The sequence below is a fragment of the Molothrus ater genome, chromosome 6 (genome assembly GCF_012460135.2).
Source record: "Molothrus ater isolate BHLD 08-10-18 breed brown headed cowbird chromosome 6, BPBGC_Mater_1.1, whole genome shotgun sequence".
In the NCBI taxonomy this organism is placed as follows: domain Eukaryota; kingdom Metazoa; phylum Chordata; class Aves; order Passeriformes; family Icteridae; genus Molothrus; species Molothrus ater.
In genome coordinates, this window is record NC_050483.2 from 9,602,436 (window position 1) to 9,624,018 (window position 21,583).

Genomic DNA, 21,583 nt, shown 5'->3' on the forward strand with positions numbered 1-21,583 from the left:
GGGGATGCCTGGTTTGGGGGGACACCTCTGCCGGGGAGCACGGTGGGGGAGCCCCGTGCGTGCGGTTTCGGGGGTGCCCCGCTCTGGGCCGTCCCATTGTCCGGTTCCAACACTTTGGGGCGCCCCGGCTTTGGTGGGGTGGGGGGGGAGGGGGGGTGTCCCCACACGAGGTGACGTCACGGGGCTCGCCCCGTGCTGGCCAATGGGGTCTCTCCCGCTTCTCTCTATGGTTCTGGGCGGGGCAGAGCGGCGGGTGGGGGGCGGAGTCCCGGCCTCTCTGACCCCGCCCCGGCCACTCGGTGGGCGGGGCCTCCAGCGCGCTGCGGGCCCGCCCCCGGTGCGGCGGAGAGCGCTGCACGGGGCCCGCCCAACCACCAGGGGGCGCCAGCGCGGACCGGCGCCATGGCGGAAGTCCGAGCGACTTCCGGCGGCGGCGGCTCCGCGCGGTTCGCGCTGCGCAGGCGGGAAAAGCGGCAGCGGCGGCAGCGGTGCGGGGGGGTCGGTGGGCTTACCGGGGAAGGGGGGGAGGCGGGAGTGTCTGGGTCTCCCGGGGGGAGCCTGCAGTCAGGGCAGGCCGGGCTGGGATGGGGGAACGGGCCTGAGATGGAAGTGGGCTCGGGGCGGGTGGGCAGGCCCGGGGTTGTGGGGAGGCCCGGGGGGCGCTTGGGAGCTCGGGCTCGGAAGGAATTTGGGGGTGCGGTGGGTGGTTTGGGGTGCGGAGAGGCCGCATGAGGGAGGGGAAGGGCAGGGGTGGGGGGAGTCGAGAGGTGCGATGACACAGCGGGGGCCGAGGGCTGCAGGAAGGGGCGGCCCTGGGGCCACGGCACAGCTGGGGAAGGGGCGAGGTGGCCGGGGGTCGTCCCCGTCAGTGAGTCAGAGGCAGCGTCCGGGGGGCGGGGGCAGCCTGAGGGGCGAGGTTTGGTTTTGGGGGCGCTGGGGAGCGCCAGGAGCCTGTCGCCAGCCCGGCTCACCCGCTGTCCTCCCACAGCTGCCGTGAGTGACTCCTGTGCCGCTTCCCCGGGCATGCCGGGCTGGGGAGGCTGCTGAACCCCCCTGAGATCGTCCCCGTCCCCTCCCACACCCCGCAGCCGCCATGGCCGACACGCTGGAGTTCAACGAGATCTACCAGGAGGTGAAGGGGTCCATGGTAAGCGAGGGGACATGGGGATGGCCCCAGGGGCACTTCCAGCGTTGGGGTGTGCATGGGGTGAGGGAATGCTGTGCGGTGAGGAGGATGAAGCTGTGGCTGGTTGGAGGGGGGTTGGTGGTGTGGGTGCCTGGAGCACTCAACGGGGCCGTGGTTCCTCCATGGGGCCGAGTCCCCTCACGCCCAGCTGTCCCACAGAATGATGGGCGGCTGCGGCTGAGCCGGCAGGGCGTCATCTTCAAGAACAGCAAGACAGGGAAGGTGGACAACATCCAGGCCTCAGAGCTGGCCGAGGGCGTGTGGCGGCGCGTGGCTCTGGGGCACGGCCTCAAGCTGCTCACCAAGAACGGCCACGTCTACAAGTATGACGGGTTCCGGGAGTCGGTGAGTCCCTGCTCCCGCTGCCTTGGCCCTGTCCCAGATCCGGCTGTGCTCCCTGCCAGCCCCAGAGCAGCTCTGCCCCCTGCATCTCCATGCCCAGGGGCTGTGTGTCACCCGGGGCTCTGGGCACTGCTGGTTCCTGATGGTGTTGCCTCCCTCTTCCCCCACCCAGGAGTTTGACAAGCTCTCAGATTTCTTCAAGGCCCACTATTGCCTGGAGCTTGCGGAGAAGGATCTGTGTGTGAAGGGCTGGAACTGGGGCACAGTGAGGTTTGGAGGTGAGTTCCAGTGGTAGCCTGAGGCTGTGGGGTGGGATGTTCCCACCAGTGTGGCTGTTCTGCTGCCACAGCCATTCCCTTAGGAGCAGCTGCTTTCTAGTCCTCAGGGACAGTGGGGACATTTGCCATCTCAGGAGAGCCAGAGGGCCCTGAATCCCAGGGGGCTGTGCTTGATGTGGAATCTGCACATGTGTGCCATTTTCAGAGAGCCAGGGGAGCTGGTGGATATGCCTCCAGCTCAGGGACCAGGATACATGGGCTCAGATAGTTCCTTTTGGTCTGTTTCTGATCAGCGTCAATTTCCAGTGATGCAGCCAGAAGGGAGAAAGCCTGGGGATTTTGAGGGTGGGAATACAGTGATGAGAGGAGAGGCACTGCTGGATTTTGGGGGAGGAGCGAGACTGTAGCTGGAGATGGGATTTGTGGGGCACAGCTCTGAGCTGGCTGTGGTGTCCCCACAGGACAGCTGCTGTCCTTTGACATCGGGGAGCAGCCGGTGTTCGAGATCCCGCTCAGCAACGTGTCCCAGTGCACCACGGGCAAGAACGAGGTGACGCTGGAGTTCCACCAGAATGACGACGCCGAGGTCTCCCTCATGGAGGTCCGGTTCTACGTGCCCCCCACCCAGGAGGACGGCGTGGACCCCGTGGAGGTGCGTGGGGCCGGCAGGAGGGCGGGGGCTGGCGGCGAGGGACCCTTTGTGACCGCTCCCCTGGCAGGCCTTCGCCCAGAACGTGCTGTCCAAGGCGGATGTGATCCAGGCCACTGGAGATGCCATCTGCATCTTCCGGGAGCTGCAGTGCCTGACGCCGCGCGGGCGCTACGACATCCGCATCTACCCCACCTTCCTGCACCTGCACGGCAAGACCTTCGACTACAAGATCCCCTACACCACCGTGCTGCGCCTCTTCCTGCTCCCGCACAAGGACCAGCGCCAGATGTTCTTCGTGGTGAGTGGGAATGGCTCAGCCCTCCCCTGGAAGGGCACTGGGGGTCCTCTGGGGGGGGGTTTCGTGTCTTCACCTCCTCTTCTCTTTCCAGATCAGCCTGGACCCCCCGATAAAGCAAGGCCAGACCCGATACCACTTCCTGATCCTGCTCTTCTCTAAGGATGAGGACATCTCCCTGACCCTCAATATGAATGAGTGAGCTCCCCGATGCCACGCTGCCCTCCCTGGATCCTGAGGGAGCTCCTTACACCCCAGACCCTGTTCTCACCTCTGCCCTCCTTCCCTCCACACAGGGAGGAGGTGGAGAAGCGCTTTGAGGGGCGGCTCACCAAGAACATGTCAGGGTCCCTCTACGAGATGGTCAGCCGGGTGATGAAGGCACTGGTGAACCGCAAGATCACCGTGCCTGGAAACTTCCAGGGGTGAGCAGCTGCTTGGCCAGTCCCTCTCTTTCCACCTCGTTCCCATGGCTGGGGGAAGGGGCTCTGTGTGTGATTCATGCTGGGGAGCAAGGCCTGTCTGCCAGGGCTGGGCATGGGGAGGATGTTTGTCCCCACGGATAGCACTGTTTGTCCTGCAGACACTCTGGAGCCCAGTGCATCACCTGCTCCTACAAGGCCAGCTCAGGGCTGCTGTACCCCCTGGAGAGGGGCTTCATCTACGTGCACAAGCCCCCCGTGCACATCCGCTTCGACGAGATCTCCTTCGTCAACTTCGCCCGTGGCACCACCACCACCCGCTCCTTCGACTTCGAGATCGAGACCAAGCAGGGCACCCAGTACACCTTCAGCAGCATCGAGAGGTGGGTGTGGGCTGTGGGGCCAGCCTGGCTGTGCCCACCAGAGCTGCCTGGCACCCCCGGCCCGACTGTGCCCTCTCCCACAGGGAGGAGTACGGGAAGCTCTTCGACTTTGTCAATGCCAAGAAGCTGAACATCAAGAACCGGGGCCTGAAGGAGGTATCAGCACACAGGGCTGGGCTTGTGCCCACTGGTGCTGCCCTCTCCCAGAATTCAGCTGCTTTTCCTTCCTTTATTCACCTCTCTTTTCTCTCCTTGCCCTTGTAGAGGAAAAAGGTCCGTGCGATATCCCTTCCTCTTTCTCCTCCTCCTCCTGGTGCAGGTTTCCTGTGCATGGCTGTGGTGGTCTCTGACTAACCCAGTAACCCCAGTGTGGTGTGCAGGGGCCCCCCTAACCCCCATAACTGCTCTGCCCCTCTCTCTCCGGGGCCCTGAAGGGGGAAGGAGGGGACATGGCTGTGTCTGTGCCCTGGCCTGTGCATGCCCAGGGCTGTGCTCACCCAGGACTGCGTTCCAGAGGGGAGCACAGGGAGCAGCTCTTATCCTGCCTTCTGCAGGGAATGAAGCAGAGCTATGATGAATATGCTGACTCTGATGAGGACCAGCACGATGCCTACTTGGAGAGGATGAAAGAGGAGGGCAAGATCCGGGAGGAGAATGCCAATGACAGCAGTGATGGGTCTGGGGAGGAGACAGGTAAGGGCTGGGGCTGTGAAGGACTGCCATGGTGCTCCAGCTCCTGCTCCCCATGATGATCTGTAACACTGAGCCCTCACTTTCTCCTCTAGACTCATCCTTCAACCCTGGAGAAGAGGATGATGATGTGGCTGAAGAGTGAGTAGAGGCCAGGCAGGGCTTTATCCAAAAACCCCATGGGAAGGTGCTGTTCTAGGGCTGTGTGAGCACTGAGAGATGCTCACAGCATGACTGGGATCACCTGGATTTGGGAATGTACAGCCCTGGGTTTGGGGGTGTTGGGCAGCTGGCGCTGGTCTGGGCTCACTTCATTGTAATGGCATCAGGCAGTATGAGAAAGTTCTGGAAGGGCTCCAGGGAGGGCCTTGGCTGCATTTTTTGGGAAAGAGAACAGTTGGGAGGAGGGTTAAAGCCCCAGGCTAGGGTGAGGAGGATGGGTGAGAGTTGTGAAGCTGAGCCCTAGCGCCTCAAGAGCTCCGAATGTCCAGGAAGCAGAACACAATGAGCCGTGTTCGTGGAAGGCCACTCCCCCGAGGGCTGTTAACGGGAGCAGGGCAGCTCCAGCCCGGGAAGCCTCAGGGCTCTGGTGTCTGGGGGCAGCTCTGAGCTTGGTGCCTCCGCACAGGTTCGACAGCAACGCCTCGGCCAGTTCGTCCAGCGGTGATGGCGACAGCGACCGGGACGACAAGAAACCGGCCAAGAAGGCCAAGATCGTCAAGGACCGCAAGCCCCGCAAGAAACAGCCCGAGGTGAGGGGCTCCTGTGGGAGCAGGACCAGCTCTTGGAGCGGGGTGAGGCAGGTCACAGCCTCAGCTGCCTGACCTCAGCCTCTGCAGCACTCACCAGTGCCCTGGCCAGAGCTGGTGTCTGACCTGGTATTGCTGCATCCAGCTGGGTCCAGGCTGAGTCTCTCCCAAGGGCACGTTGTTGCCATGCCCAGCCTATCCTGGTTGTTGTTGGGCTGTTCTCTAGCAGCCTGACCCCCGGCTGTGGCCCTTCAGCCCCACTCCCCAGCTGGATTGCTGGGGGTGCAGAGGCGAGCAGAGCCCAGTCCCGAGGTGTTGGGTGAGGGGTGCATTGGGCTTCCATGGGTGTTCTCCACCTCCCAGAGCAAGAAGGGGAAGGACCCCAACGCTCCCAAGCGCCCAATGTCGGCCTACATGCTCTGGCTGAATGCCAGCCGGGAGAAGATCAAGTCGGACCACCCTGGTATCAGCATCACCGATCTGTCCAAGAAGGCTGGGGAGCTCTGGAAGGCCATGTCCAAGGAGAAGAAGGAGGTGAGGGATGGGAGGCCCGGGGTAGAGCTGGGCCTGGTACAGGAGGGGAGGCTGGCTATGGAAGGCCCTTCCTTGCTCCTGGGAGCTGGGAGTTGCACAGATGGGGAGTTGGGAAGGGGTGGGGACATCCTCAGGCTGGTGCGCTGGGTGATCAGGAGTGGGAGCAGGGTGGGGTGGAGGTGGGTGCTGGAGGATGGTGGAGGAGGAGGGGTGGCCTCGCTGACCCTGTGCTCTGGCTGCAGGAGTGGGATCGGAAGGCGGAAGATGCCAGGCGGGACTACGAGAAGGCCATGAAGGAATACAGTGTGGGCAGCAAGGCCGACAGCCACAGGGGGTGAGTGTGCTGCCAAGGGGCTGGCAGGGCTTGGCCCCCCAAAATCGGGCTGTTCCCAGGGCCAGATGGGTAATGTGGCTCCTCTCTCCTCTGCTCACCCAACCCTGTGCAGGGAGAGGTTGAAGAAGAAGAAGAAGAAGCAGGAGAAGCAGGTGAAGGGGAAAGGGGACAAGAAAGGCGCCACCTCCAAGTCCTCATCCTCCAAGTCCCCGGCTAAGGGCATGAGTGACAGCTTCAAGAGCAAGGAGTTCGTGTCCAGCGATGAGAGCTCCTCTGCAGAGAGCAAGAAGGAGGTGGGGTCACAACTGGGGGAGGTCCTGGTCCCTCTTCCCTAGGGAACAACTCTCTGGGAGAACCCCAGTGCCTCTTGCTTGGGGAACATCCTGCTGGTTTCTCCTGGAGAGGCTGGGTCCTTCTGGTACTTGATGTCCTTGGGGACGTCCCTTGGTGTGTCCACAAGTCACCACCATCACCCTGTCCCCGCTGTAGTGGGGGATGCTACCCTGCCTTCATTGTCCCCTGCTGACCTCTCTGTCCCCCGCCTGCAGGACTCGGAGGAGGAGGGAGCTGCCAGCCCGCCCCCCAGCTCAGAGGACTCTGCCTCAGGCTCGGATTAGCACCATCCCAGCTGGCTCCAGGCTGGATCCCAGAGGAGAGGACTGGGCGGGCCAGCCCCACCGCAGGGACCAGGGTCCCGGGCTCTGGATGGCTCCCACCCGGGAGCAGGGCCAGGTTCCCCTGTCCCCCCAGCACCCCGTGGTGGCAGGAGGTGCCTCCTCAGTCCCTCACCGTTATATTCCATCAATTTATTTTTTCTAAACTCTTGGCTTTCTCTCCTTTCCTTCCCTCGTTGGTTTTTTTTTGGTGTTGTTTTTTTGTATTTTGGGTCTGTTCACATGGCAACTCGGGTTGAATAAAAAAAAAACCCCACTGATGGTGTTTGTGTGGGTGTGGGGCTGGCTCCCCCTTCCCTCCTTCCTTCCTGCAGCCATCCGGGAGCTCATTCCCCTCCTTGAACCGCTTCCAGGGCTGACTTCACTCTCTCCCCACCCTCCATTAGCGGCCCCCAGCCCCTGCTCAGCCATCAGGACTCCTAATTACAGCCCCTCGCTCGATCCTGATGCCATTTGGGGGTTTTTCTACCTCCCTCGTGAGGGGGTTGATCCGATTAAGGCCTGTTTCCCCTCCGGTGTTGATTGCAGCCGATTCCCGGTCTGGCACCAGCCCCGGGGGGGACCCCATGGCTGCCTGTTCCCCCCTCCTTCTACTGCCTTTACCGGCACCGCTGGGATGGGGCTACGGGGAAGCAGGAGTCTCCCGGGACAGGCGCCAGCCGCGTGTCCCCGGTGGGCACAAGGGACCCTGGATGCCCGAATGGCGGGGGGGGGGGGGGGGGCTCTATTGTCACAGCAACCTCCGCCTAACTACGCGTTACCACCCCTCTGGCAGCAGCCCCGCGGCTGAAGGACCCCGGGAATAGGATAATTTGCAATCGGGGGGATCCTGCTCGGCTGTTTGGGCCCCCTAGGCTGACTGGGACAGTGCTGGAGGTCCTAAGCGAGTCCCCCACCCCCATTTCGAAGGACTCTCCGGCCGCCCCTCTCTATGGTCCGCCCGCCACGCGGCGCCGCTCTGCCCCGCCCTACTCCGCCGCCGGGGGCGTGGCCGGGCCGCTCATGAATATGCATGAGCAGCGGCCGTGGAGGGTGAGTGGGGGTCTCTCCGCCGGCATGGGGCTACCGGGTAACCGGCATTCCCCCCGGGCCCGTGGCGCCCGCCCGGGGGACCACACGGCTTCGGCCCCGGCGGGCAACATGGGTCCGAGACCCACGAATTGAGTGGGGGGGCTTCGTTGTCATGGGGACGGCGCTAGGCCGCGGTCGCGGCCTACTCAGCCACTCGATCGGAGGCTTCGTTGCCGTGGCAACGAGGCTAGGCCGCGCTGGCGGAGGACCCCGGGGGGCCGGACCCGCATCCCGGGGCCCCGCCGCCATCCCGGGCCGGGAAACGGGCCGGATGGTCGCCAGATGTGGGCTGTGGCGGCGGTTCCCCCGTGGAAGGCGAGAGGAGGGGGGTCCTGGGGAGGGTGGACCCCGGCGGGGCAGGAGGGAGCGAGGCGGGGAGAGGAGGGCGGCGGGGGGAGGGCAGGGGAGAGAGGGCAGGGCTGGGAGGAGGCACCGAGCGGGTTTTTCCTGTCCCCGCAGCCCCGGTGAGTCACGGGAGAGGCGGCGGCGGCAGCGTGAGACCCGTGGGGACAGTAACCCCTCCTCCCCGCCCGCTCTGCGCCCCCCACGTGCGTCCCCGGCCCGCCCCCGACATGAGGCTGCTGTGGGGAAGGTGAGTGGGGCACCCGCGGCCCTTGAGAGGGGCTGGCCGAGGGTCTCGGGGGACCGGGCGGTGCCTCCTGGGCTGCCGGGGGCTCGGGGGGGCCGGGAGTGACCTGGGCAGGGAGCTGAGGTGGTGATTGGGGCAGACTGGGGGCCAGCTCGCCTCTGGGAGTTTGGCGAAGGCCGGTGAGAGTGACACGTGTGTGCTGGGACAGGTTAGCGCAGGGTCACACAGGTGAAGGAGCGGCGCCGCGGCGTTAGGGGGTGTCGTGTGGGGTCCCTGTGGTTACGGGGGGCGGGGAATTAGGACCGTGTCTGGCTCTGCTGCTGGGGCCAGGCTGGCTCAGGTGAGCCGGGGCCAATGTACTAGGGCTGGCACCACGGTGTGATCACCGTTTGGCACAGCTGGACAGGGCTTGGCACGGGGCCCCACAGGGTGGTTGGGTTCCCCCAGGCTCGGGGCGCTCCCCAAAACCATTCTCCCTCTCTCCCCAGGGGCTGACCCCGTGCTGAGCCCCCCACTTGCCTGCGTCACCATGGCCTCCCAGCCGCAGCCCCTGCCCCCCGCCGTGCCCTGCGCCTCCCCTGCCGGCACTGCGGGGGCTGGGCTGGCCAGCAGCCCCGATAAAGGTCAGTACCCCGGGCTGGGGGCCACCGGGACGGGGGGTTGCTGGGGCAGCCCCCCGAGGGCTATTCCCGGTTTGGGGGGCCACACCACTCCGCTGACCCTGTCCCCGTCCCTTGCTCTCTGCAGGCAGCGCACACCCCAAGCCTCCGGTGCGGCCCAAGCCCCGCGTGCTGCCCAAGCCGGCCGTGCCCGCCAAGCCCCTGGTGCCGCCCCCCATGCCGGGCCCACGGCACCCCCGGCCCGAGCTGCCCTCGGCCGAGAAGATGAACCGCTTGGCCGGGCCCCAGCCCTACAGCGGGGCAGGCACAGGGGGGCCCCTCCGGCGCCCCTCCTTCACTGTCAGATCACCCGAGACCCCCAACGGGAAGGGGCCCTCGTCGCCCTCGGTCACAGGCACTGAGGAGGAGGTGCCGCCGGCCCCGCCAGCCCCCTCGCGCAAGGGCCCGGCGCCCTTCAAGGTGACACCGGTGCCGGTGGCCGCCAGGCCGGAGCGGTTCCCGGGCACCACCGTGGAGGAGATCCTGGCCAAGATGGACAGCAGGGAGGGCCCGGGCAGCCCAGACCGAGCATGGCTCTCGCCCTTGTGCACCGACCCCTCCTCCCGCTTCGGCTCCAAGACCTTTGTTGCGTTCCGGAAGCGTCCCAGCGGGGAGGCAGACGGAGACCCTGCCGTTGAAGCCCCCCAGATGCCCCGACCTGCGGCAGGCGAGCTGGGAATGGGGGATGATGGACACCCTGTGGCTGAGATGAGGTGAGGGCACAGGGACCAACACCGGGAGAAGTGGCAGTGGGAACAGGGGATATCACTCCGAGCCATCCCAGGCTTGGGAATGTAACGGAGCTGAGGTCTGGTTGCCGGCACGGGGCCCGGGTTCCTCCCGCTCCCAAGCCGCAGTGCCTCAAGCTGCCTCCGTGGGAAGGCCGGGGTGGCTGGTGCCAACCGCAGAATGGGCTGTCCCGGGCCAGGAGCTGCCTGTGGGCGGGCTCCGAGCCAGCCCCTGGGCTGGGAGTTACAGACAGGGGGTCGCTCCCCTAGGAAATGCTCCTGATTTTCCAGCCTTGCTATTTTTTCCCTGCTGGGCCATGCCAGGGCACAGGGAGCAGTCAGATCGGCAGGACTCCCAACTGCAGGATGTCCTGGGCTAGGGCCTGGGCTTGGCCACGATCCCGAGAGCCAGGCACCTCAGGGAGAGCTGGGCGGGGGCTGCTCTGAGCCGCAGTGTGAGAAACTCGTTCCCAAAGGACCGAAAACTTTCCGGAAGGGGAGTTGGGGCCACTTTGCCTCCTTCCCCTCGCAGCCCAAGCCAGAGACGGTGCAGCTGTGGCAGGGCCCGACCCCTTGAACCCTGCATCCGTGAAGGGTGGTGGGAGAATAGCACCGAAGCACACAGTGGGATTTACCCCCCTTCCCCTTCTCTCTCCGCAGCAGCTCCCCCCCAGCCGGGCCGAGCTGTGCCGGGGACCCCTGTGGACGCCGGAGGCCGCCATCCCCTCCTGACGTGAGTGCTGGCCTCGCCCTCCGGCGCCATGGCGGCTCCGCTCCTGGGCTCTCTCCTTCGGGGCTCTCCTGTCTCCTCCGGGGCTCCCTCTCTGCGGGGTGCGTGTCTCTCCTTTCTCCTTGGGGTGCTGGCTGTCCTTTCCTGGGGGGAATCAGGGCCCCCTGTGCCGAAAGCCCGGTGTGGGGCCCGGGGCTGTGGGGGTGGCGTGTGCCAACAGCAGTGCCAGGCGTGGGCAGGGAGCAGCCGTGAGTCACCAGCTGGGGTTCGGTGACCTGGCAGGTATGTGGCAGGGCAGGCCCCACGGGCACCCCGCCAGGCCCTTTCCCTGTGCCGTGCTCACTCAGGGCGGTGACCAGGACACCAGGCCATGGTGACACTGCGGGTGGCAGCCTGGGCAGCGACACCAGGTCACCCCAGCAAGGGGGCAAATCCCAGCAGTGCTGGGCAGGAGGATGCCAGCCACAGGCAGGGCAGGGGGCTGTGCTGGGGGTTCTGACTTCTTCCTGCTTCATTTCTTGTCTCCATCTGTCCAGGCGCTCTGGGGGCTGCAGGGGGCCGGGCAGGGAGCAGGGCTGGGGCGCCGGGAGCCGCCCTGGCTGAGTCACGCGGGAGCAGCCTGGTTCTGGCACGCAGCATGGGCACTTCCTGCCCCGGGTGCAGGGAGGGGAGCAGGGCTGGAGGGAGGGACCCTCCAGAGGTTTGGGGTCTGGCTTTTGGATGGATGATGTTTGGAGGTGCCTTTTGAGTGACATGACCCCCTGCTGGCTTTTTTCCACAGCTTTCCACTCTACAGCTGGGTGCCCTCGGACCTCCAGGCTCCCCAAGGCCTCCCACCTGCCCAGCCCCAGCCCCAGGAGCTCCTTTCCAGCCTGCTGAGCCCTCTGCCCCAGCCCCTGGCTCCCCTGATGCCCCCCCCGAGCTCCTGGCCCCTGACTCCCCCACACTGCCCCCCGGCTCCCCTGAATCCCCCACTCGGCCTCCAGTCGAGGTCCCTGTCACCTCCATCCAGGCCCCGGGCGCTCCCTCGGCCACCGATCCCCAGCTCAGAGTCTCTCGTTCCCCTGGCTCCCCACACACTCCAGGGGAGGGATCCCCTGGCACTGCCAGCCCCCCTGGCACTCCTGAACTGCCCCCACGAGTCACCTGCCCCCCTGGCTCTCCCGAGGCTGCTGCCGAGTACCTGGGCCCCCCCAGCCCACCCCTTGCCAAAGCCTCTCGTCCCCCAGGCTCCCCAGAGGGACCTGATGACTCAGCAGTGTCCCCACGGTTCCATGAGGGTCCTGATTTCAGCCCCCCTCCCCGGGATGTGGGGCTCCGGCGCTCCTCAGAGGGAGTGCTGCGGCCCCCGCCCACAGGGCAGGGCCTGGGGGAGCTGGGGGGCTCACTGAGTGCCCTGCCCCGGGCTGGAGACCTCCTGTCAGAGCCCTCCCTGGGCAGTGAGTCCGGCTGGAGCCTTTCCCAGTCCTTTGAGTGGACATTCCCGTCGCGGGGGGCGCGCTTGCCAGCCTTCCCTCCCCGCTCCCCCATCCGGGAGACACCCTGACTCAGGGCTCTCCGAAGAGGGGGAGTCAGATGGGGATGCTGCAGCCCCCGGCCCTCCAAAGGACAGCAGGGCTGAAGGACTTGGCAGCCAGCAGGCAGAGGGGGCTCCATGCCCAGGGGGTCCTGTGGCACAGCAAGAGGCTGAGCACTCAGCAGAGGAGGAGGAGGAGGAGGAGGAGGAGGAAAGGGAGGCAGAGCAAGATGCTCCCATGTCCCACTCCCCACTTCGTGTGACAGAGCCTGGCCAGCAGCCAGCTGAGCCTGAGTCCCCCACCCAGCCCAGCCTTACCACAGCTGGCCCCCTGGATCCAGCCCCACCAGATCCAGCTGCTCCAGCTGATTCAGCCTGGGCAGGTGATGGCCCCGAGAGCCTGCAGGGTCCTGGGGGCCCAGGCCAGGCTGAGAAACCCTCGCAGGAGCCTGACCCCCATGCCGACCCAGGCTGGCTGACAGAACTGTTGGAGTCACCTGGGGTCCACAGCTCTCCAGAGGTGAGGGGTGTGGGGGGCTCTGTGGGGTTGGTGTGGGCTGGGCTCCTCCTTGCCCTCCACAGGGGATGGGACAGGGGCAGTGGGATGGGACAGGACAGGCAGGGGGTCAGTGGAGGCTGAGCAGGACTGTGTGCTGAGGGGCAAGTGGTGGGGTCTGCCCCCTTCCTGGGATGAGTCCCACTGCGCTGTGTCCCCAAGGTGTTCCCCTCCTCCCCAGCTCCGCTGCTGTGGGAGCCAGGGTTGCACTCCCCTCAAACTCCTCTCTCCTTTTGAACGTCTTTTCCCCCTCTAACTCCTCTTCCCTTTATTCCACCAGAACCTGCTGGGCTGGTCACGGAAGGACCTGTGCAGTGAGTTCGGCATTGGCCACCCTCGCCAGGACAGCACCTTTGACTGGAGCCACCCAGGTGCATCCAGGGAGAGAGACTGGCCTGTTGAGACCAAGCAGGACCAGGAATTTGGGACCAAATCCAGCTGGGACAGCAACCACAGCAACAAGGACAGCACTGCCCGTGAGAGCTGGAGTGGTGACTACAGAGCAGTGGAGCTGATGGGGGACACGAAACTGGGCTGCAGCGACTGGTCCCAGTCCCTTGGCACTGGGAAGAGCTGCCCACAGGATCCAGACTTCAGTGCCAGCACAGCTGAGTGGGGCCAGGGCTATGGCAGCACAGAGGAGCTTGGCTCCAGACAGGCCAACTGGGGCAGTGGCCTTGGCACGGGACACGTCCGGCAGCTGGACAAGGAGCCACACTCCGGGCAGCCCACCTGGGCAGACAGGTACAGCGACAGGGACACGGAGATGAAGGACAGGGAACTCACCCCAGACTGGGCCAGTAAATACAGCAGCCAGGATGCTGGGAGCAAGGATGAGAATTTAACGCTGGGCTGGGCTGGCAGATCCAGCACTGGGGACAGCCCAGATAAGGAGCTCAGCCCCAGCCGGCCAGCCTGGGATAGGAGGTATAACCCCAGAGACATGGAGAGCCAGGACAGGGAGTTCAGCCCCAGCCGGCCGGCCTGGACTCGGGAGTACAGGGACACAGAAAGTCAGGACAGGGAGTTCAGCCCCAGCAGGCCAGCCTGGACTGGTGAAATCAGGGACATGGAAAGCCAGGACAGGGAGTTCAGCCCCAGCAGGCCAGCCTGGGGTGACAGATCCAGCACCAAGGAGATGGAGAGCCAGGACCAGGAGTTCAGCCCCAGCAGGCCAGCCTGGGATGACAGATCCAGCAGCAGGGACATGGAGAGCCAGGACCAGGAGTTCAGCCTCAGCAGGCCAGCCTGGGGTGACAGATCCAGCACCAAGGAGATGGAGAGCCAGGACCAGGAGTTCAGCCCCAGCAGGCCAGCCTGGGATGACAGATCCAGCAGCAGGGACATGGAGAGCCAGGACCAGGAGTATAGCCTCAGCAGGCCAGCCTGGGGTGACAGATCCAGCACCAAGGAGATGGAGAGCCAGGACCAGGAGTTCAGCCCCAGCAGGCCAGCCTGGGATGACAGATCCAGCAACAGGGACATGGAGAGCCAGGACCAGGAGTTCAGCCCCAGCAGGCCAGCCTGGGGTGACAGATCCAGCACCAAGGAGATGGAGAGCCAGGACCAGGAGTTCAGCCCCAGCAGGCTGGCTGAAGCCAGTGAATGCAGTACCAGGGACTTGGAAAGCCAGGATGAGTTCAGTCCCAGCGGAGCTGCCTGGGGTGGCAGATCCAGCAGCAGGGACATGGAGACCCAGGACAGTGAATTCGCATCCAGCAGAGCAGCCGGGGATGGCAGGAACAGCATTGGGGACACGGAGACCCAGAATGGGGAGTTCAGCCCCAGCAGAAGTGTCTGGGATGACAGATCCAGCACCAGGGATGTGGAGGCACAGGACAGAGAGTTGAGCCCCAGTGGAGCAGCCTGGGATGGGCAGCACAGCTCTGTGACCCCCATGGAGGAAGAGCAGGAGCAGGTCCCAGCCCGGCTGAGCTGGCCCGGTGAGGGTGGCATCGGACAGAGCGGGCTGGTCAGGGTTGGTGAGCAGGACATGCCCAGCTCCCACTGCCCTGAGCCCCCAGCCCAGGAGCCCACCTGGGGCAGTGCCCGCCAGCAGGAGCATCACAGCTCTGGCAGCAGGGACGGGGCTGAGGAGCTTGGAGCAGCTGAGTGCCAGAGCCAGTTTGGTGTCATTGGGACAGAGCGGGTGGCAGATCCCTGCAGTGCCAGAGCCTCGGATGGCTCCATGTCCGGGGTCCTGCCACAGCCCCAGGCAGGCTTGCACAGGGATCTCTCTCTGGACATGGGCAATGCCCGCTGGAGCCAGGACCTGGACAGCTGGAGTGTGGAGCCACAGGATGCCGAGGCCAGGCGCCAGGAGTGGGCGAGTGCCTTCAGCGCCCGCTGCGCCGCCCGCAGCCGGGACCTTGGTGCGGAGGAGCGGAGCGTGGGAGGGGACACCGGCGCAGAGCACAAGTAAGGAGGGCACCGGCAGTGGCAGGGAGGGAGCAGCTTCCCCTGCGGCAGACGGAGGGGTTTGGGTCAGGGCTTGTGTCACCTGGGGCTAGAACAACTCTGAGATTTTGTCCCCCAAGCAGGTCGGCCCCCAGCCCTTCGATGGGTGACATTCCAGCTGATTGCCCAGTTGTGGAGCCCCCCCGGAGTGAGTCACCCAGCCACTGTGAGGAGGAGAGGCATCCCTCTGAACCAGCCACTGCCCCACAGAGCCCCATGGTCCCCCCTGTGCTGCCAGAGGCTGCCAGTGGGATCCCAATGAACGCAGGAAGTGAGGAACAGCCCTCGGACCACCCAGACGGGGAGAGCTCCTTGAGCTGGGGGAAGCAGCGGCTCTCACTGACTACCCCCCAGCCCGAGGGGTCCATGGAGCAGGGACAGGAATTTCCTCTTCTGGAGGTGAGTGGAAGTGGGGTTACCCTGTATGGCCTGGGACACAGCATGTGTCTATGGATGGGGCTCTCAGACCCTGCTGCCCCCAGGGACAGCCATGGATTGAGGGCCCCCAGCACCGCTGTGGGGGCTGTGGGTGTGCTGGCTGGGGTGGGGGGTCCCTGGGCTCCCTGAGCCAGCTGTGACCTGTCCCCTGGGCTCGGCAGGACACGGAGCTCCTGGACAGCAGTGTGTTCCGCTGCAAGGCCAGCCTGGGCCGCAAGCGCCAGCACCGGGCACCATCCCTGCGCCCCACCACCACCGAGGGAGAGAGCTGGATCTTCCGGGACTCCACAGGTGAGCCCAGCAGGATGAGGATGGGAGCAGGGTGTCTGTCCTGGCACAGTATTGTGGTGACACTGTCCCTGTGTCCCCACAGAGCCCCGGCCAGCCCCGGCAGCATCCTCCGACGAGGAAGCAGCAGAGGAGCCCCGGAGCCGGCGGATGCGTGGCTCATCCTCGGGCAGGGGGGTCAAGGTGCCGCTCTTTCCTGGCCTCAGTGCCTCTGCCATCAAGGTGAGTCCCTTGGACTCCTGGCTGCAGCGTGGAGGGGAGGGTGGAACCCAGGGAGACAAAGGCAGGGTGGAGCTGGGGCCTGGCTAAAGACAGGGAGAAGGCAGTGGGGGATTTGGGGGACAGAGCACTGTGTTTCTCCCTGACCTCTCTCTCTGCCCCCAGGCCAAGCTGAGGGGTCGCAACCGCTCGGCTGAGGAGGGGACATCATCAGGGGACAGCAAGGGGACCCCTCCTAAAGACCCCCATGTGCAGCGCTCCAAGTCCTGCAAGATCCCCGGTGTGAGTGGGAAACCCCCAGCCCTGCCCCCCAAGCCAGAGAAATCCTCAGGGTGAGTGTGGGGCCAGGATCCTCCTCATGGAGGCAAAAGGGGGGGCTGAGGGGTCAGTCTGGGTCCCAGGACTGGTTTTGGGGGGCTCATGCTGAAACTCTGCCAATACCCCAGATCCGAGGCCTCTCCCCCCCACTGGCTGCAGGCCCTGAAGCTGAAAAGGAAGAAGCCTTGAGCAGGGTGAGTGTGGGATTTCAGGCAGTGCTGGCGACACCCCCCCAGCTCAGGCTTCCCCATGTCTGCACTGCTGGGGGTAGCCCCCTTCTTCCTCTCTGCTCTGGCTGGGTCCCCCCAGGCTGGTTCATCCCCGGGGGGCCCTGCAGGGTCCTCACTCCTTCCCTCTGTGTCACTTCCAGGCTCACTCCGACGCTGAAGCCCGCTGTCCCTGGACCAGGGCTGTCCCCTCCCGTGGGGACACACACACACACACACACACACACACACACCTATGCACTTTGTACGAGCTTGCAGGGTCCCTGTCTTCCCAGCACCTCCTCCCTAACCCGCCACTGTACCCCATCCCCTTGGTCCCCAAGGGCCTGGGGGTGGGCACAAGGCCCCCCTTCCCCTCCACCCTGCTCGTGTATGGCCCCGGACACAGGGCAACGGGTCCAGCTCGTGGTGCCACTGCCACAGACAATAAAACCTCGCTGGTCAGTTCAGAGAGTCCTGACTCTTCTCCTGGGCCGTGGACAGGGATCACTGAGATCCTTGATGAGGGGACCCTGCCACTGCCATTTCCCACACAGGAGCTGTGCAGGAAAGAAGGGACACCTCCAAAACCCCTTTGTGCCTACCCTGGCTGCGCCCAGCCTGGCCCTGCCCAAACACCAAGTGGGTGCTGACAGCAAGACTTTATTATACTCCAAGGGAGGGGGTGCAGCCCCCTGTAGGGGAACAGCAGTAGGGGAGCACCCAGGGGGGCTGAGCCCCTCATATCTCGCAGATGAAGGGCAGCTGCCTCCTGCAGCGCACACTCCTCCAGAGCCCGTCTGGGGAGAGAAGAGAGGGGATCAGCCCATGGCCCACCAGCACCCCCACCCCAGGGACCCCTCCAGCCCCAGGGATAGCCCCCCAGATACCTTATACCAGCCCCCCAGTGTCACCTCCCCATCCTGAGCCCCTCAGCACCCTCCCCCCATCATGGGCAGGGGCTACCCCAGCGCCCCCCTGGACCCCCCCTTGAGCCCCCACTGACTGTTGGTGCAGAGGGCGGTGCAGAAGCGGCGGCCAGGCAGGGGATGTCCCGGCACCCAGCGGCTGTAGTTCCAGGGGCTCCGGTCAGTCCAGTGGCAGTTCGGGGATGGGACCTGCCAGGGGAGAAAGGGTGTGGGGACCCCCAGCACTGGGGGACAGAGGATGGGAATGGGACATCCAGGGTGGGCATTAGGGATGCTGGGACAAGGCTGGAGCACCCAGGTGGGCGCTGGGGTGGAGTTGTGGCTCTCTTGATGGGCACTGAGAGCACTGGGAATGGGATTGGGGAACCCAGGGGTTGTGCACTGGGAATGATGGCACGGGGCTGGGACACCCGGGGTGGGCACTGGGGACACTGGGAGGAGACAGGGTGCCCCTTGGCCAGGGTGGGGGGCGCGAGGCGGGGTCCTTACAGCGGGCTGGCTGACAGCACCGATCCAGACCAGGCCGGAATTGGTGTGCCGGCGCGCCAGGAGCAGCAGGAAGGTGTTGGTGCGGGAATCGTGGATCGAGGCCAAGCGCCCGCAGAAGCGCCGGGCACAGATGCGCTGCAGAGACACGGCTGTCATGGAGGGCACCGGTGCCCCCACCCCGAGCCCCTTCCCAACCCACCGCACCCCATCCCACCTGGGCATGGCGGAAGCTCCGGCAGCGGCGGATGATGACGTAGCGGCAGGTGGCGGTGCCCGGCATGCTGGGGACACCGGGTGCCTGCTTGTCGCTGCCCCCCCGGCATCCGCTGAACTCCTCGGGCATCTCCAGCTCCGTCACGTCCTCCTCATCCTCCACTGCAGGGCTGGCAAGAGCTGGGGACACTGGCTGGGTCACCCTGGGATCAGGAGTGTCCCCAGGATGTCCCTGTGGGCGGGTGGGGGTGTGGGGGACACTCACCGGAGCGGCTGACGGGAACTGTGCCCAGCAGGGCTAGGGCAATCAGCAGGCAGGACCGCATGGCACAGGGACACTGAGGACACCACTAGCACATGGGAGATCCCAGAGCGCCATCACTCTCAGCCACCCTGGGGACATCCCCATGCCAACCCCAGCATCACCCTGTCCCCCCCATGTCCCCTCAGAAACCCCCCTTATCCCCACTGTCCCTCTGCCACCCCCAGTGCCACCCCGAGAGACCCCAGCCTTCCTGTGCCCACCATCTGCCCAGTTCCTCACTTCCCACCCTTGGGTCACTCCTTCCCCTGGCCATCCTGTGCCATTCTGTCCCCCACCATGCCCCCTCCACCCTGGGCCCCCCAGTGCCAGACTCAGGAACTCCCAACCCTGGCAGCTGAGGGCTGAGCCTACCCCTGTGTCCCTATCTCCGCTCCTCACCTGGGTCTTGGGCGGCTATGCCCACTGCCACCCTTATATTGGTGACAGGGACACACGCCCCCAACCACAGCCTTGTGACATCCCCAACCACCAACTGCTGGGGACATAGTGGGGGACACCCCAGGAGGGCTCTGCCAGTGCCCTGCCCAGCCAGTGCCACAGCCTGGGGTGGGCTTGGTCCAGGGGAGGGGCTGTGGGGTTTGGGGGTGCAGGGTGTGGGGAGGGGGCTGTGGGAGTTTGGGGTGCAGGTTGACAGTACAGGGGCTCAGGGAGGTTGGGGTGCAGGGGCTGTGGAGGGGTTGGGGTGCAGGGTGTGGGGAAGGGGTTGTGGGAGGTTGGGGTGCAGGTTGACAGTACAGGGGCTCAGGGAGGTTGGGGTACAGGGGGCTGGAGGGGTTGGGGTGCAGGGTGTGGGGAGGGGGCTGTGGGAGTTTGGGGTGCAGGTTGACAGTACAGGGGGCTCAGGGAGGTTGGGGTACAGGGGCTGGAGGGGTTGGGGTGCAGGGTGTGGGGGGAGGGGGCTGTGGGAGTTTGGGGTGCAGGTTGACAGTACAGGGGCTCAGGTTGGGGTGCAGGGGCTGGAGGAGTTGGGGTGCAGGGGTGCACAGGGCATGGAGGTAAGGATTGGGGTGCAGAGTCCTCGGGGGGGCTGTGGGTGCTCAGCTGCAGGCCAGGGGGCTGGTCAGGGGCATGGGAGATTATGGGGGGGCTCAAGGGGCTCTGTGGGCAAACGGCCAGGCCAGACCCAGGGGGCCACGGCCGTTGGAAAGGAAATGGCCCTTGGGCAAGCGTGGCTGGTGGGAGATGGTATCAGCACCCAACATCCCCTCTGCACCCCCAGCACCCTCACCCCAGCTCATGCTGCACCCCAACACCTGCCTTGCACCCTTCAAACTGGAGCAGCCCCCACCCCTACACACTCCAACCTGCCTTGGGCACCCCTGTGCACCCCCGCCCCTATGCCCCCCCTCCCTGGGGGCCAAGGACTCTCTCCCCCCAGTGTCCCCAATGTCCCCATGGTGTCCCCAGGGCCAGGCTGGGTGGCGCAAGGCTGTGGTGGTGACACGTGGCTTTGTCCCCCCTATAACGGGGACAACGGGCAGAGCCCCCCAGACTCCAGGTGAGGAACGGGGATGGGGCATGGAGGAGGACATGGGAGTGGGCTCAGCCCCTGGCTGCTGGGGTGGGCATTTGTGAGGCTGGGACAAGGGTGTTGGGGGACACGGGGGTCTCTGGGATGCCAGGAGTACATGGGAGTGGCACAGGGGATGGTAGAGGGACAGTGGGGGTATGGGGCACAGAGGGGCAGGATGGGGTGAGGGACACAAGGTGGAACTGGAGGTGGCAGTAGGACAGTGGGGACATGGGGGATGGCAGAAGGGCCACAGAGAGAACAGATTGTTACCGAGGGTGGCAGACGGGCTCTGGACCGTAGTGAGGGGTGACAGGGTGACAGGGCTGTGGCATTTCCAGAGGGTGCTGGTGGTGTCCCCAGTGTCCCTGCGTGTCCCGCTGCCATGTGGCCGTGCCTGCTGCTCGCTCTCGCCCTGTTGGGCACTGTCCCTGCCAGCCACCCTGGTGAGTGTCCCCCACACCCCTGCCCACTCCCAGGGACACCTGGGGACACCCTCAGTCCCTGCGACCCCAGTGCCATGCCCACACCGCCGGTGCCACACGCCTGGGGCTGGCGGTGGTGGGGACCCCCGGTACCAACCCTCCCCCTGCTGTGCCCTGCAGCCCCCCTGCCAACCCCCGGGGGTCCCCGCTGGTGACACCACCCAGCTGCACTACGCCGTGGTGAAGAAGCTGCGCACCTACTCGGGCGCCCAGGTGAGGGGACAGGGCCACAGGGGCTGTACCAGGATGCCAGGCCATGCCCGTGCCACGGCAGCACGGGCAGGAGGTGCCCGTGTGCGCAGGTGAGTGCCTGGTGCCAGCCCGTGCCCGTCCCACAGCGCTACTGCCAGGACGTGTACCGGGGCCGGCTGGCCTCCGTGCACAGCGCTGCCCGCAACCAGGAGCTGCAGAAACTGGCACGAACCTACCACATCATCATCTCACCCTGGATTGGAGCTGTCACCAGCCGCAGGGTGAGGGTACTCCGGGGACAAGGGGCTGCCAAAGGGTGCTGGGAGCTGCTTTGGGGGGTGAGGGTCCGGGGCTGCTTTGTGGGGGACAAGCCTGGGGCTGGAGGCTGGGTTTTGAGGCATGAGGGGCTGGCTATTGGTTGCTGGGGGTGGTTTTTGAGGTCGAGGGGCTGGGGAGGGGTGGTGGGGGCTCTCCCTGGGGACTGAGGTGTTGGCACAGCAGGCAGGGCAGTGGGAGTCCTACTGGGAGGACTCCAGCCCCTGGAACTACGCGAACTGGGCGCCCACCCACCCCTTCCACATTGTCACCACCTGCACCACCCTCAGCGTCCGAGGTAAGGTCAGCCAGCCACCGTGTCCAGGCTTGCGGGTGCTGGGGAGGGGAGCACAGGCTGCTGGGGCACTGGAGGAACATCGGGAGGGCACTGTGGGGAGGGGAGCACAGGCTGCTGGGGCACTGGAGGAACATCGGGAGGGCACTGTGGGGAGGGGAGCACAGGCTGCTGGGGCACTGGAGGAACATCGGGAGGGCACTGTGGGGAGGGGAGCACAGGCTGCTGGGGCACTGGAGGAACATCGGGAGGGCACTGTGGGGAGGGGAACACAGGGCACTGGGTGAGCTGAGGGGAGCACCAAGGGCGCTGGGAGGGGCACTGGGAGGGGTTGCAGGTCACTGGTGGAGGCAAGGGGGGTAGAGGGGGCACTGCAAGTGGTTGCAAGGTACTGAGGGGCCCTGGGAACCACCCATGGCCCTGACACTGTCCTTGTCCCCAGATGGGCTCTGGCGAAGCCGCTTCTGCTTCCAGCTGCGCCCCTTCATCTGCCAGTACTGAGCCCCCGGCGCTGCC

The 21,583-nt window shown here is 65.6% G+C and overlaps 4 protein-coding genes across 5 annotated transcripts; 3 read left to right on the forward strand and 1 right to left on the reverse strand.

Moving 5' to 3' along the window:
• Positions 1–404: 404 nt before the first annotated feature.
• Positions 405–6,795, forward strand: SSRP1 (structure specific recognition protein 1). Of its 2 annotated transcripts, none has more exons than XM_036384798.2 (17): positions 405–488; positions 989–1,147; positions 1,346–1,531; positions 1,701–1,806; positions 2,268–2,458; positions 2,526–2,756; positions 2,848–2,951; positions 3,050–3,178; positions 3,337–3,558; positions 3,642–3,714; positions 4,113–4,251; positions 4,344–4,389; positions 4,877–5,000; positions 5,361–5,531; positions 5,774–5,865; positions 5,978–6,158; positions 6,414–6,795. In XM_036384798.2, exons 2-17 carry the CDS (start codon positions 1,094–1,096, stop codon positions 6,480–6,482), a joined length of 2,118 nt encoding a protein of 705 aa, XP_036240691.1. In that variant the 5' UTR covers positions 405–488; positions 989–1,093; the 3' UTR covers positions 6,483–6,795. The 2 variants fall into 2 exon arrangements, with proteins under 2 accessions (XP_036240691.1, XP_054371256.1); XM_054515281.1 differs by having other exon boundaries at positions 483–498.
• A 1,282-nt stretch (positions 6,796–8,077) lies between these two features.
• On the forward strand, positions 8,078–16,784 carry TNKS1BP1 (tankyrase 1 binding protein 1). Its single transcript, XM_036384741.2, is given in 13 exon segments — positions 8,078–8,202; positions 8,688–8,822; positions 8,947–9,571; positions 10,247–10,319; positions 11,098–11,856; positions 11,858–12,352; positions 12,669–14,806; positions 14,929–15,244; positions 15,445–15,574; positions 15,657–15,793; positions 15,956–16,122; positions 16,237–16,302; positions 16,479–16,784. Coding segments are annotated over 11 exon segments (4,995 nt in total). The 5' UTR covers positions 8,078–8,202; positions 8,688–8,728; the 3' UTR covers positions 16,298–16,302; positions 16,479–16,784.
• A 177-nt stretch (positions 16,785–16,961) lies between these two features.
• On the reverse strand, positions 16,962–18,271 carry LOC118687026 (proteoglycan 3-like). The gene is made up of 5 exons (XM_036383678.1): positions 18,211–18,271; positions 17,947–18,125; positions 17,733–17,867; positions 17,321–17,432; positions 16,962–17,114 (listed from the first exon to the last, which is right to left on the reverse strand). The coding sequence occupies exons 1-5, from the start codon at positions 18,269–18,271 to the stop codon at positions 17,056–17,058; spliced, it is 546 nt and encodes a 181-aa protein (XP_036239571.1). The 3' UTR covers positions 16,962–17,055.
• A 988-nt stretch (positions 18,272–19,259) lies between these two features.
• LOC118687027 (uncharacterized) lies at positions 19,260–21,568 on the forward strand. Its single transcript, XM_054515073.1, has 6 exons — positions 19,260–19,265; positions 19,678–19,768; positions 20,219–20,478; positions 20,604–20,738; positions 20,959–21,157; positions 21,510–21,568. Exons 1-6 carry the CDS (start codon positions 19,260–19,262, stop codon positions 21,566–21,568), a joined length of 750 nt encoding a protein of 249 aa, XP_054371048.1.
• Positions 21,569–21,583: the final 15 nt, after the last annotated feature.